Source organism: Giraffa tippelskirchi, chromosome 12, assembly GCF_054371585.1.
Source record: "Giraffa tippelskirchi isolate mGirTip1 chromosome 12, T2T-mGirTip1v1.2.pri, whole genome shotgun sequence".
NCBI lineage: Eukaryota > Metazoa > Chordata > Mammalia > Artiodactyla > Giraffidae > Giraffa > Giraffa tippelskirchi.
Window position 1 is genome coordinate 84693509 of NC_137286.1, and position 15847 is coordinate 84709355.

The 15847-nt window shown below is 38.9% G+C and overlaps 1 protein-coding gene across 2 annotated transcripts in view; it reads right to left on the bottom strand.

Annotated features, from left to right (window-relative positions):
- Positions 1-2318: 2318 nt before the first annotated feature.
- The window catches only part of EPSTI1 (epithelial stromal interaction 1), a 96238-nt gene continuing 82709 nt past the window's right edge, over positions 2319-15847 (bottom strand). For both annotated transcript variants that reach the window (XM_081550851.1, XM_081550853.1), the window contains exons 9-11: positions 14272-14345; positions 7974-8073; positions 2319-2852 (exon numbers count right to left, since the gene is read on the bottom strand). In XM_081550851.1, the coding sequence (XP_081406977.1) occupies positions 2844-2852; positions 7974-8073; positions 14272-14345 (183 nt within the window). In that variant the 3' untranslated portion in view covers positions 2319-2843. The remainder of the gene's footprint in view (positions 2853-7973; positions 8074-14271; positions 14346-15847) is intronic.

Here is a 15847-nt window from a genome sequence, read left to right on the forward strand (position 1 = left end):
CCCATACACAAATGTTTAAACTTCAATACTAAATTAAATAATGCTAAAAGTTTTATAAAAATTTAAATATTTCCAACATAATATCTCAACACAGAGAGATCTTTTATAAATCAACTACACATACACAAACACACACAAGAAGATAAAAAATGACCAGTAGACCTAAGGAAAGAAAGGAGGGATTAAGCTCTCCAAATGAAATTTTTTACTCAGCTTATAAGCAAAGATTTTTTTTAAATAGTAATAGGATTAAGTAGAGTACAGAGCATACTTTTGGTGCCAATAAATATTGAAGTCAACTTTGGGGAAAATAATTTAACTACATATATTAAAATACCAGTAAATGTGGATTCCCTTAAATCACACGTTCTAATTAAAAGTGTTTGTCCTCATCCAGTCATTAGACAAGTATCTGTAAGGATTTTTATTACAGGGAGTTTGATATACATGTTGATAATAATATCTTGATGGATGCATACCAAAATATTAATCTGTGAAGATCAGCAAACTAAACCTGAAAAAGTCACTAGTTTTTTTTTCTTTTTATAATTTACTCATCTCTTTACTTAAAGTTTCTGTAACAAATACCTATTACTTTTGTAACAGTTTGTCTCATTTTTATTTTCTTTTACAGAAAATGTACTTTAAAAGCATAAAAAGGGTGATTGGAACTTTGAAATTCCTATCCAGGGTTACCCATAAGTCAAATTGTATTCTAATCAAGAGCAGATTAAATGTGGAAAACAAAATAGTAAGCTCCCTTACACAGCAACTCTTGCTTCTCTTCTGGTTACTTCTACCTACATAGAGAATTGTTTAAGGAAGATGTTTATGATCCTATCTGTAGTCTAGATAATTTTGGCCATAAAGTCACAATCTTCCATACTTGCACAATAATTTGTTAACAAGACCAGATACCTGAACCAAATCTTTGGGAGCCCAGGATATGGCAGGCAGTAGAAGAGAAATTGACACCGATTTTCCTAAGGGTCCCCAGAGTGTGAAAGCCTATATTGACTCCTGGTTACACATGGGAAAACAGAAGCAAATGAGAATGCCAAGCCTAGAGAGAAAAACCAGAGCATGACCATGGACTGTGAGGTAGCCAGGCTGGCAGGTGTAGGCCTGAAATGGCTGCAGTAAAACGCCTCCAACATTCACACATTTACAGTCAGTTTGGCGGTGTTTCCAGGCCAGGCTGAGGGATTTCATTGTCCCCATATTAGGCAATAACAAAGATTTCAAATGGACCGAACATTTTATATTACTGTCAACAGCACTAACGTAGATTTGGCTGGTAGAGGAGAGGGTAGCCAAGAGTGACTGCATTATTTACTCCAGAGAAACTGAGTACCATCTGCTCTAAACCACCATCATCACCACCCAGGGCAGCTCTTTCTGTACCACACCCTCACCCCACTTCTGTGAGCCTCCCCCACCAGTCTTGATCCAAGAACCTGAAATCCCAATGTTTCTCCAAGTACACATTTGGAAAGTCACTTTCAATGCAGCAGTTGGTAACACAGGAGGTCTCTTAATGTTGCACAGTATGGTCTGCTCTTGTCCAGTTCCAAAAATTATCTATTCTTCCAACCTTCATAAGACTAAATGCAGTGCTGCAGTGCTTCTCTTATATAACGTGGGGGTAGAGGGGATGGCCAGACCATACAGTGTGGGAAACCAGTAATTCCCATACCAGGGTCTATAAACTGGTTCAAGGCCATAAAAGAAGAACAAGAAAGCCTACTGAATTAGTAATAGGAACTAGGTTGCATGAGCAAAGACAAGTTTCTAAAACACCTACAAACCACACATGGTATCTACATTTGTGTCCAGCTGACTTTTTATGACCTTTCAGGAAATGAACTGTCCCACTCTCAAAAACTGCTGCTGCCGCCGCTAAGTCGCTTCAGTTGTGTCCGACTCTGTGCGACCCCATAGACGGCAGCCCACCAGGCTCCCCCGTCCCTGGGATTCTCCAGGCAAGAACAATGGAGTGGGTTGCCATTTCCTTCTCCAATGCATGAAAGTGAAAAGTGAAAGTGAAACCGCTCAGTCGTGTCCGACTCGTAGCGACCCCATGGACTGCAGCCCACCAGGCTCCTCCGTCCATGGGATTTTCCAGGCAAGAGTACTGGAGTGGGGTGCCATTGCCTTCTCCAGCAAACTAGAGGAACAGTATTAGTAAGTAAGTCAAAACCAAAGCCAAATCCAGTAGTGATTATAGTACTACATTTGATCTCAATGGACTGCCAAGAAGAATATAAAAATAAGAGAGAAAAACTCAGGAGCTTTTCATTAGAAACAAACACAAACCATTTATACAGCAGCAGTTCAAATTTTATTTATAAATTTGTTTAAAAGCGTATAAAGGATTTTTCTTTTGCTCACATTTGTAGCCTGAATTAAGAAAATAGGGATACAAATCTAAAGGTGCCAGAGCTTCCCTAAACCTGATGAGAAGCAGATAACAATTAACTGTTTAGAGACAGGCAGGCAGCACCCACAGTTCTCACTAACCTGAAAGCATCAAGTGAATCCCTGCTATTCTAGCTTACTAACATGGCTGTAATTATACTTCCAATAAGAGGCAAAACCAATTAGAAAAATAATGCAATATTTCACTAGCACTAGAGATTAAATATGAGTTCAGTAATCTGCGCCTACAAATGTGCATATATAATGACAGGGAGAAGAAACCAGTCGTCCTCAGCCGCTCAGCTAAGTGGGTGGGCAGTTGGAGTCAAGGTGAAAAACAGGCTGAACAAAGCTGCAAGAAAGAAAAACATCTCACGTGGTTTTTCAAGGTCAGTTGACAAAGGCCAGACATAAGCAAATATTTCTCATGTATCCTGGAAGAAAAAGAAAACGAAAATTAGCACCAGCAACAAAACAGAATTCAAAGCCTTTGTAAATCCAAAATGAAGTTCCTCCAAAAAACACTCTGACTACATGACTATTTTTTTAATGATTTCAAGTCCCAGTGAAATGATTTAATTTTCAAGTTCTATTTCCACTCACAAAATGGTCTCTGTCAACAGTGTATTGGCTTATTGAGTGACAGCTCATCAGCTGTGTTCTGAGAGGCTAACAGGGTGACAACTAATAGTGTTCACAAATATTGTCGCCCACCTTCATAGTTAGAGCAAGGACAGGGCAAATACAGCATGGAGCAGAGCTACTTAAATGGAACTGTGTGGAGTAGAAGTGCACTGTATTATACAGCAGGAGGTGACGTCTGAGGGGACCTTGAGGAAAGGAGAAGGACCTCAATGAGTTCCCTCCCCCGACCATGTGCAAACAGTCATGGCATCTCGATCAAGCCTCTCAGACTGCCAGGCCGAGGTACACTGAGGAGTCAGACTACCGCTGCTCTAACATTCTGGGAAGCGAAAATATCAGGTTGCCTCATGGGTCACGGCAAATGCTTGGATTCAGAGTTCCCACAGCATTTCAAAGGGTCTCACCTGCTGGTATCAGAGAAATGATCATTTGAATTGACTTTTTAAATATCCCACCCTAGATACATCTTATATGGGATTTAAAGAAAAGCTTTCGATGTGTTTTTATTATAGATTTTCGATCCCTTACATTAGCTAAAGAAATTTATTTTCTATACCTAGTTTGCTAGAGATTTTTACCACAAGTGAGTATTGAAACTTATCAAATACTTTCTCTGTATCTGTTGAGATGTTTCTCCTCTAATCTATAGGTGTTTCTCCTATAACTTATGTGGTAAATTATCTCAGCTATTTTTTGGTTTTATTTATTTGTGATGAGCCACACTTACATTTCTGGAATGGATACAATTTGATAAGTATATACAATGCTTTTTTTTAAAATTCATTGTTAAATCTGTCAAAATTTTGTTGTGATTTTTTAATCTATGTTTATGAGTGAGACTGGCCTGTAATTTTTTTTCTATATAGTCTTTGATTTTGATTCTAAGTTACATTCATCTCCTTAATACTTTGGAAGAATACTCCCTCCTTTTTCATTTATCTGGAAAACATTCCGGACATTTGGAATAATCTGTTTCTTGAACATTTAGTAAAACTTTTCTGTAATATGTGTAGGCCTGGTTTTTATTTTATGGGAAGACAGTACCTAGATACAATTTAAATCATTTTGAATCCCACCTACAAAGTGTGAAAGAAGCTGTCTCCCCTGTCTTGCAAACAGAGCATGTTGTCAATCTCTTGTGTTTTGCCAAATAATATATAAGAAGTGGTATTTTGGTTTAGTTCTTAATTTGTATTCCTTTTGTTATAAATTCATTGGGTGCTTTAGTTTCAAAGATGATAATTTTTTATTTCTAGAAGTTCTGTTTTGCTCTCTTTCAATCTTCCTTGTTGTCTTTGTCTCTTGTTTTTGCTTATCATTTCAAAGACAATATTTATTCCAAATGTTTTATACATAGATATCTTAAATTCAATATCTAATCATTTAAGTATATCAGATCATTTGGTTCTAAATTTCATTTTGGTGACCCTCAGCCACAGCTGTTTCCTGTCCTTGTGGTAAGTTCCAGTCACTGTGTTATACTTAGGATATATCAGTGAACAAAACAGTCAAAGAGCCCTGCTCTGATGGAATATGGAACATAAATTATCACAAGGAGAGAATAAGAGTAATTGATCAACAAAACATCTAAGAAAGTGATGTTAGAAAATTAGGCCAGAAGTTGCAGAGTGCTATAGCAAAAAGAAATGGAGCCTGGAAAGAGAATGGCAGGTGTCTGGTGGCAGCATTAAATGGAAGGCCAAGGAATCCTTGAAACTTAAGAAAATACTTGAAAGAGAACAAATCATTTGGATATTTTGGAGAAGAGGATAGAGGGAGCAGCCAGTTCTTAAGTATTCAAAGAACAGCCAAAGAAAGCTGGCGCGGCCAAGAGGAGTGAGGAAGAAGGGCAATCGGAGTAGAGTGCCCGAGGAGTAGCGTGGGCTCTAGTTCTTGAAGCACCTGTAAGGATGAGTGATAGACATCCTGTGGCTTTTACTCTAAGGACTTTGGCTTTTACTCCAAACATCTGGAGAGTCATCAGAGCCACTGGAGGGCTTTGAGCCAAGGAGTGACAGTGGATGACTTATTTTTCAGTCTCATATTGAGAACAGACTCTAGGTGGAAGTGTGGAAGCAAGGACACCATCTAGGAGATGGTTTCAAGAATTGAGATGAGCAATGACGGTGGTTGGGATGAGGATAATAGTGGTGAAGGTGGATGAAGCTGCCAGACTGGATACATTTTGAAGGAAGAGTCAAGGAGATTTGCTGATCCATCAGCTGTAGAGGTGTAAGAGTTGGGTTGTACTGTTATGCAAACGTGCAGATAGAGAAGTGGGGTCAAGGGCATCAAAGGTGAAGTTTTAGACATGTTAAGGTTGAAATGTCTATCAGGCACACAAGTAGTGATGTTGGGTAGACAAATGGATCTGCAAGTCTAGAGGAAGAGGTCGAGGCTGGAAATTGAAACTTGGGAGTAAAAAGCATATTGGTATTTAATTTCATGAGGATGAATGAGGCCATGAAGGTATTAAGAGAACATAAAGAAGGTAGTGCAAGATGTCTCCCTGAGGCCCTCTAATGTGGAGAGGACAGAAAGATAGAGGGGATTCAGCAAAGGAGAATTGAAAGCAGTGGTCACTGAAGTAAAACCCAGGAGAGTACAGAAGCCAAGTAAACAGCTTCAAAGAGGAGGCAGTGATTTACCATGATAAATGATGCTAGTCGGTCAAAAGATGAAGACTGAGAAATAACCACTCGATTTTGCAATGTAGATAATGTTAGTGACCACGAGAAGAACATTGTGGTTAGACAGAGATGGTCTAAATTCTGATTAGAGGGGGTTTAAGAGAAAAGGGAATAAAGAAATTGGAGACAGGAAAAATACCTCAAAGTTTTTCTCTAAAGGAGAACAAAGGAATAGGACAGTAGCAAGAGGAAAATGGGCATCAATATAATTTAATATTTACATTTTCTACTGATGGGAATTTTCTAGTCGAGATGACAGTTCAGGAGAGAGGGAGGAGCATTGTTAGAACAAAGTCCCCCAGTGAATGGAGAAGACAGAATCTGCGCCATAACGAAAAGCAGACACAGAGGAAGGGATGCCTGTAGTGAAGTGAGGTGGAGATGAGAACCTGGGCAAGTTTTAACCTCTGTGTCACTGCTTCTTTCACGCAGGTGAAAAGCCAGTGACCACGTTGGACTTGGGTATGCCTGTCTTACTAAGGAATCTTCAGTCATCCTCACTCACATCATATCCTGAGAAAGTGATGTTTCTCTCTATCTGTGAGGAACCCAAGTGGAGATTCACAGCTCACTTACCTAAGACCTGCCAACAGTCAGGGGATTCAGCAAAGACTCCCACATCCCTGTTCTCCTTATGGCAGCCCATGGAGTATTCATTTACTCTCTCCTGTCATCTTCTCTTCAACCCCAGGTATTTTTCTATGTATGTGTGCTTAGTGTCTCAGTCGTGTCCAACTCTTTGCCACATCATAGACTGCAGCCCGCCAGGCTCCTCTGTCCATGGGATTCTCCAGGCAAGAATACTGGAGTGGGTTGCCATGCCCTCCTCCAGGGGATCTTTCCAACTCAGGGACTGAACCCAGGTCTCCTGCACTGCAGGCAGATTCTTTACCATCTGAGCCACCAGGGAAGCCCTCTCTATGTATATGTACCTTCTAAATTGGGTTTATTAAATACAGGGGAAAATGTACAGCAAGGTTCCAAGTCCTGTCCAAAATCTGAGTTTCAATCACATTTCACTACTTATAAATTCTATAAACTTGGATAGTGTCTTAAATTCACAATGCCCTATTTTCCACATGACTCCTACTTACATATTCTTTTAAGTCAATAATTTGTCAATTTCATATGCAATACAAAGATAGTGTTTTGATTCTTTTCTGTCTTTGTACATTGTCTCTACTCTGAATGCTATAGTGATACACAGGAGCATACATTATAAATAGACACATCCACTATGCATTCTCTACAATTTGCCTACATTTAATTATCTTCAATATATATACATTTGTGAGATCCATCCATAAATTTTAAGCACTAGATGCATTCCAAGGAATCATGCATATCAAATCTCTAACAGAGTATCTTCTCAAAAATGATCGTTTGTCAATCAAGTATTTATTAAGGGGTGATCTCCTCTGGAGTTACCAGGTCAGCAAGTACTTGATTATTTTCTCATCTTTTACCAGTTTAAAGATTTCTGTTTCTTTTTTTTTGCATAAGTACAAATACACTTGGGCTTCAATTAAATTGTAAAACCCACTGTAGTTAGTTTTAATTCTGTACACATTGCAAACTCCACAATCCTATACATTCCAAAGCTTTGGTGCTGTTTAAATAATATACTGTGCACACAAAACACATTACACACATATTACAACATAGTCGCAAGGCTTTCTTCTCCAAAATCTGTAAGAACATTTCATTATCAAAAAGTGCCTTTTGCCATAGGGTTTTTTAAAAAATCATTTTGTAGTGAAAAATTAAATACTGATTTCTTTGATGTGCTAGTTTCGCTGAAAGAATATGTTACAAGAGAATGCTTAACTATTTTTAGAACCATATTTCACTGAAAATCTTCCTGGAAAAAAAAAAATGTTCCTTGGTTTTTATTGTAGGCATGGGAAAAGGGTTATTTAAAAAAAAAAAAAAAAAAAAGCCTTGCAGTCCAGGCAATCACACAGCAAACAAAGGGCAGGTGTCATTTTTTATTGTGATTGGCATTGGGCTAGAGCTGAAATCAGGACTTTCTCCATCTCTCAGAAGCTATTGTGGAATTTACAGTAATCACCCCAGCTGCCTGCCCACCACATAGCTGAATGGCACACCAAAAAAATATTTATCTGGAGAGAAGGCCACAACATATTTTTTAAATTCTCATTGTTTTTATTCTTCAACTTGGAAATATTTATTTTTTGAGAAAAAAATAATAAAACTCACCCAGCTGTTACCACTATTCATATTCCAATAACCACCAAAGTCCTGGAGGCCACCTGGTTGACTTTTGCCTTGGAGTCGGTCCAGAAAAGCATTATTTACCCTTTAAAACAATGAAAAATGTGGGTAAGTGGAAAGCTTGCTGCAGGGCTGAGAGATTTCTGAGAACCTAATGTGCTGTCTGAATGGACTGTGGGGACCTCTGCCCCTATTCAGCTCAGAAGAAATCTACAGACACTTCTTTTCACATTAACCACATGACATGCTGCGAACAGTCCTTTGGTGGAGGTGGTGGTGGTCTTGGCTCAGTCCAAAAAGGGCATAAATTCTTTACTCCAGAGTTTCACTCACCCACCGCTACTAGCTCTACAAGAGCCTTGGTCACGCAAACAACCATACCCCTCAGGGCCATGCCTGGCATGAACCCCAGAGGAGGAGGAAAGATGGAAGCTTCAGCAAGAAGTAAAACATGAAGAGAAGCCCAGCACAGCTCCGTTGTGCCGTTAATGGCATTACAAGATAAACGGCCCTCCCATACACCCTGCACCCCATCGCCAGTCTTTCTAAGGTAAATCCCATTAGTGAAAAGTAGAGGGAAAACAGGAAGAGAGTGTGAGAAAAGGGAAACACCAGAAGAAGCAAGCCCAAGCTTTCAAAAGAAGGAAGGGGTACATCTTTCCCTGATGTCTCATCATACTGGCAGCAACCAGTTTCAGAAATAAAGTCAAACATATAAGAGGGAAAACTAAAGAGAAAGGCAAGAAGTGATTATCCTAACAGTCAAGATAGGGTTACCTGTAGGATGATGGTTATGTTACTGGAGCTGGCTACCTGGGTGTCCATTTTATAATTCATCCTAAATATCCTTTTCATGGACTTGTGTGTGTTACATCTTACAGTTTTTAAATTTAAAAAGGAAAAAGGCCACACCATGCTCTTTATGCCCATGTATGGCTGAGCAGAGTCAGAAACATGGCAGCTGGAGAAGTAGCATGGTAATAGGTACCCTGTGATGTGAATGGATTATTGAGGAACAGCATCATGAAGGCCATAAGCTTCTCAACAGAAGCACAGTGCCTGGAGCCCAGAAACCATTCAGTCCATGCTTGTGGAAGAGGGGTTAGGCAGGATCCAGTGAGGTAAGCCTCCCTTTTAGTCATGAAGTTTAGCAAACGTGGCCATGGTGGGTGGCTGTAAGTCAACATCTGTGTAAGATTTGGGAACTTCGAGGATAATGACTGCCGAATGGCAGAGTCAGAGGCTGGGGGTTTTGCCTATTGGTCTTGCTCAGTGTGTTTAGCTAAAATGCCAACTCCATGTTGACTCAGGTTAGTCCTGGTTTATGGTTGCTGTTTTTAACTTCAAGCCCCATTTGGCAGTGGTTACATCTTAGTTATTAGAAAGCTTTTTTTTTTTTTTAATCTCTCACCATAAAATCTACCAAGGTGTCATATTCTGGTCAGCCTGGTGGTGGTGGTTTAGTTGCTAAGTCGTGTTTGACTCTTGCAACCCTGTGGACTGTAGCCTACCAGGCTCCTCTGTCCATAGGATTATCCAGGCAAGAATACTGGAGTAGGTTGCCATTTCCTTCTCCACTGGTCAGCCTAGTTCACTGCAGAACAGAATGTTTATGCCGCCTTTTCTAGACCTCTCAGCATGCAGATTGAAATAAGATACCTGAGCTGGAGACTTGAATATTAAGGAAGAAGGAACTGGCTTTGATTCCCCTAAAACTATACAACCAATGGTATTTGGACAGTCCATACACCTGGGGCTGTTTTTATCCAGTCTCTCTGTCAGTAACAAAGACAGATGTTCCCTCAATATCCCTCGTCCCACCTCACGTCCAATCCACTAGAATTCTTGTTGGCTCCAGCCACTAAACACATCCTGAATTTACCTATTTATTTCCATGGCCACCATTCTAGCCCAAATCCCTATCTTCTCTCATTTGCCTATGTTTCCACTCCTGCCCTCTGCAATCCATTCTCCACACAACCACTTGAATAAACTATAAAAGGGATCAGGCCTTCTTTTTTTTTCAAACCCTCCCACGACTTATTAGTCAGAATAAAATAATTGACTTACAAAATCTTCTATTTCCTGCCTGTCTTTCTTTCCTTGTTTTGTGACATTCTCTTTCTCACCATCTATAATCCAATCATTTGGGACTCAGAAAGTTCAAGCTTACTTCCGATTTAGGGTCTTTGTGTTTGTTGCTATGCTTGATGAGAGGGGACATCCCATTGTAATGTTTTGCCCCCTCTCCATCTCTGTGTGACTGAGTCTTGTTCTTGGATGTCACCTCTTCACTGAGGAACTGTTGCCTGTAATCTTTTCCTTAGCGTCACTTTATGATGTGGTCCTCATTGTGTGCATCGCTATCTGAAATAATCTCGCTGCTAAATTGTTAACTTAGATTTATCTCCTCCAGACTGTAAATCCCATGCAGTTGGGGACCTTCTCTGCCTTATTTATACCTATTCCTAGTGCCTAGAACAAAGCACAGGGTATGCCCTGATTTTTAAGAGGTAAATGAATGAATCGTCCAGGTGCATGGTCCCCACATTAGCCTCTTTATGTGACTGCAGCTGCCTTGCAAAATTAGCCGTGGTAGTGAGAGTAGTTTTTGTCCAGTGCCCTCAATTCACTTAAACACTTTGAAGATGGATGACTTTGTCATATACACAAGGTGATGTGATTCACTTTTGAGCGTGTTACTAAGAGGACAGCAGACTGGGTCAACTAGAGATCACGGGTGGTAAAGAGATTACTTTTTCAATTTTTATCAAGAATTTGTAATAGGGAAGAACCTTTTGTATTCTATTACAAGTTAATCACTAAAGGGATGTTGCCTGTAAGCTTAAATCATACATAATGGCCCATCTCTGAGAACCCTGCTTCTCAGATAATGAGCATTAAGCTAAAATACCTTTGTTTAACTCGGAGGAAACATCCTGGCCAGGCCCTCTATTAATGACTGCAGGGAAGAGGAAACTAACAGGTAAACTCCAGTGACTGACTGGAACAGGAAATGCTTGACTTTACTCCCTCCCTTCAGTAGAAAAGAAGCCTGAATTCTAATTCAGGCAAGACTGGTTCTTTGAGACACACGTCTACCATCTTTTGCCGGCTGTCCAATAAAGTTGCTATTCTTTGTCCCAACAACTCATCTCTCAATTTATTGGCCTGTCATGGGACGAAAAGTGCAAGCTTGGACTCAGTAACAAATTCAAATGGGGGGAAAAGTACCAGTTTATATTTTTGTTTATTAGTTTTAGAAAATACATATATTTCATTGCCGTCAAGCTAGTGCTCAGAATTTTCTTCAGAGGCTTAACGTGGATAAAAACTATTATTCAGAGATGATTCATATTTCAATAAATCAATTCAGTTCATTCCAATTTCCAGCTTGCAGCCTAGTTCAAGTCCTTCACCCCCAGTGCTCTGCTTTTTCCTCTGAAGTTTTAACTTTCTTCTCTTCCTCAGAAAGTTACACTGGGTCAGGTTCAGGTGCCATTAGGTTCAATTGTTTCAGGATTGGTTGTAAAGCTTGTTAGGAATCTGCATGATTTCTATTATTAAACTCAGGGCTGCATTTTCTGCTATGTGAACTTCTAAACAGTAGAAAACACATCGTCTTCTTGTCACCAATAAAATTATATCCATGGAGAAAACCTAACTTAACAACCCCTTTACCCAAACCACGTAGCTTGTATTGCTGCCCTCAGCAGGAATGGACACAGCTATTTTATTCATTAAGTGACAACTGAATGAGTATTTTCATATGAAAAGATGGAAAAGCTCACTGTAAACACCAAAGGACAATACAAACACGAGCTTTTATCAAAACTGATAGTATAAATAAAATACGTGTAAAGACTTGATCAATTGTTTCAAAACTGGTTACTGAGTTTATTATCCAGAGAGACTTCCTATTGGATTAAATTGGGATCTATATTTAACTAGAATCAATAGAAAGAATAGAAGGTGAAGGAAAGAAATAGTGCCATCAATATTTAGGTATTCAGCAATAAGGAAATACAAGTCAAAGCTCCTATAACAAAAAGTAATCTTTTCGACCTCTAATCAAATAATGCATTTTTATTGGGTGCCCACTGAAGATTAATTTCTTAGCAGTGGGGCATATTAATGTGACATATCACTATCTTTAAAATGCCTAAAGCTTTATAATCCAATTAATCCTCAGAAACCCAGAGAAATACTGGCTACTACTAACTAGTGTTATAGAAATACAATATCAGGTATTTTAATAGAAAAACTTTTAAAGAGAAAAAGTAAAAGACTAAACTAATTTATGACCTACTTTATTAAAAAAAAAAAATAGGTAGCAGTAAATGCTATGTGGCAGCCTGAATGGCGAGGGGACTCTGGGGGAGAATCAGTTCAGTTCAGTTGCTCAGTAATGTTTGACTCTTTGCAACCCCATGGACTGCAGCACTCCAGGCCTCCCTGTCCATCACCAACTCCTGGAGCTTACTCAAACTCATGTCCATTGAGTCGGTGATGCCATCCAACCATCTCATCCTCTGTCGTCCCCTTCTCCTCCCGCCTTCAATCTTTCCCAGCATCAGGGTCTTTTCCAATGAGTCAGTTCTTTGCATCAGGTGGCCAAAGTATTGGAGTTTCAGCTTCAGCATCAGTCCTTGCAATGAACATTCAGAAGTGATTTCCTTTAGGATGGACTGGTTGGTCTCCTTGCAGTCCAAGGGACTCTCAAGAGTCTTCTCCAACACCACAGTTCAAAAGCATCAATTCTTCGGCACTCAGCTTTCTTTATAGTCCAACTCTTACATCCATACATGACTACTGAAAAACCACAGCTTTGACTAGATGGACCTTTGTTGGCAAAGGTCCAACTGTGGGGGAGAATGGATACATTAATATGTGTGGCTGAGTCCCTTTGATGTTTATCTGAAACTAACACAGCATTGTTTGTTAATTGGCTATATTCCAATACAAAATAACGAGTTTTTTGAAAGAAAAATAAAAACAAAACAAAAAATAGGTAGTAGTAATGGTTCCCCTTTATCCAACAAAACAGTCTAACCAGTATATCAGAATTTTGATGTTTCCTTACAACCAGAGAGGGGCTTCCCTGGTGGCTCAGACAGTAAAGAATCTGCCTGTAATGTAGCAGACCCAGGTTCGATCCCTGGGTCAGGAAGATCCCCTGGAAAAAGAAATGGCAACCCACTCCAGTACTCTTTCCCAGAGAATCCCATGAACAGAGGAGCCTGATGGACCACAGTCTATGGGGTCACAAAGAGTCAGACATAATTGAGTGACTAACACTTTCACTTTTTCACTTTATAACCAGAGAAAAATATATAAATTCACATTTAACATTTTAAAACTATTTTGACTGGATCAGGGAAGCAAAATAATCCATTCAAAATAATATGAATACACAGCCACAGCTGGCAGGTACAGCAGAATTAGGAACTTCTATTAACACTTTCTAAAGTCTCATTTACAAAATGAAACCACCACAGTTTAAAAATACGCCTTAGTGATAGTGGGAAGGTTAAACACATAAATGAAGCCAGTCAGTTTCGAAAGAATTTGCTCCTTTAAATCATGAAAGCCTTTACATTAAATTCTTCTCCTGAGACAGTCAATCACATGGCAATAAACTCAAATAACCCAACTGCTCCCTAGGAAAATCTAGAATAATGATAGATAAGATAATTACTAGCACTGACCCAATATCAACATGATATTCTGGGCACTCTTAATGTCTGACATTAGAAATAAGATAAAGGCTATTTCTACTATTAAAAATTACTTACTGATTCTAAAAAAATTTTCCCTGATATATTAGTCAACATAAAATAACTAATGGTAGTTCTTGTCTGAGCTTTTATATTTGGGTATGAGTATCTTATCTATACTGGTTCAGTTATTCTAAAGTAGTGTACAAATGGTAAGCATTGTATAAAAGGATTACTATGCTTTGTCTTATGGGAGGGAGATTAAGTATAACCTAAACAAACATATAGCTTGAGAGCCGAGTCCACTTCCTAGGGTCAATTTATGCCATCAGTTCAGAAAAACTGGATATTGTTTGTTTATATATGTATGTGTATGTGCACACACCTGTGTGTATGTGTGTGCAGCAGCTGGCATCCTCACACATACCACACCCCAATAATATAATGATTAAAAAACTAACATAGATTCCAAAATCCTCTTCAGTATTACTGTGTTTTCCTAAAACACTGCAAAAACCTTATAGGTAATTGTTTTAACCACGGATGCTTATTTTAATGATTTATACCTCCTGTGTTCAGCTTTGTGGCTTTTGGTTCTTTCTTCCTCCTGTTGCTGTTGTTTAAATTCCAGTAATTCACCCTAGGAACATTAAAATGTGGTTTTCAGTTAACATGGTTGTACAGAAGACACCCAAAGCAACTACATATTTAACCTTAGCTGGTACAATATTTCATTTTTGAAACTTTTACTTAAGTGCCATTTCTATGTGAAATTGTTTTCTTACGTAACTAGATAGCAAAAATAATTGTGCCTTAGCCAAGTAATAACTGTGAGTGTAAAATTGTGAGATTAAAAATGCAATATGCATGTTCAAGCTATTAGACCATTACGTACTGCATACACAGGAGAAAACACAATGTGAGCCAAACTCACCTGTGTCTTACAAAGTAAAGCAAATCAAATTAGCTTCCTTAAGGAATGCTACACAATACTATTTCTTGATAATTTCTTGAGCTTCTTTTCCCCAACAAATTCATAGCTGCTTACAAATATACATTGGACTCGATTCTGTAGAGCAATTCCATTAGAAACACATTTTCCATCCTGGAGAATAATCACTCATCTATCATTGACTAGTTATTTCTAATACTAGCAGAACATGGGAGCGGATGCTTTGCTTCACATAGGAGGTCGTGTTACTTCAACTAAATCTCTAGCTTCTGACATTCTATCTTCTTGGAAGAGTCAGCAACTTCCACATTCAGTTACTGTGCTCACATTATCAAACCAAACAACTAGGTTGCCAGAGAATCTCAACACTCAACTGCCTACACCTCGAGGCAGACCAAGTTATAACCTCATGTCAAAGGCAGAAAAAGGCAGAGGGAAGTTAACAAGCCCATGTCATGAGTTAGTGCCCGAGTCAAAGAGGTTTTCTGACTCAGGCACTAACTGAGAGAGAAAATACAGTGACCTCTTGATAAACACATAGCAGCATGTGTATTTTTTTAAAACCCAAACTTCCATGATGGAGAGTATAAAATAAGTTCAAAATTCAGATTGACATTTTATTCTTAGGCCTTGCAACACTGTATAGTCTCCAAAATAAAGACTGGTTTCTTATACTGTGATAATCCAAATAAGCTACACTTTAATCCCTAAAGCACAATATTTAATTCTGATTTCTCCTGAGCGCCAATGACATGGGAAAAAAATTAAAAGAGTATTCATTCAGTCACTTCACAAGTATTAAATGCTGAGGCTTGTGCTAGAGACTCACATTTCCACAGTGGCATAAAGTCTTTCACTTTAATTTCTGTCACTATATAAGCATAGTTTAAAAATCTACCGAGCAACAGTACTACTTATACAAGGCTTATATTAAAACAAAAGAAGTCCCAGTCTTCCCCCTCACCCATACAATCACGTTCAGTTTTTGTGTGTGGTTTCATCTGTCAATTGTCTTGTTTAAAGCATGAATATTCTTCTATTTCTTAAAAAAAAATAGTGTTATCATTTGGCCTCCTACCATGGAGATTCACATCTCTATGACCACCTCTATCCCAATTCCCAGTTCCCTTCCCGGTATACCACCATCCTCAGCCTTAATCCTGACAACTTCGTTTTAAGTTTCACTGTGG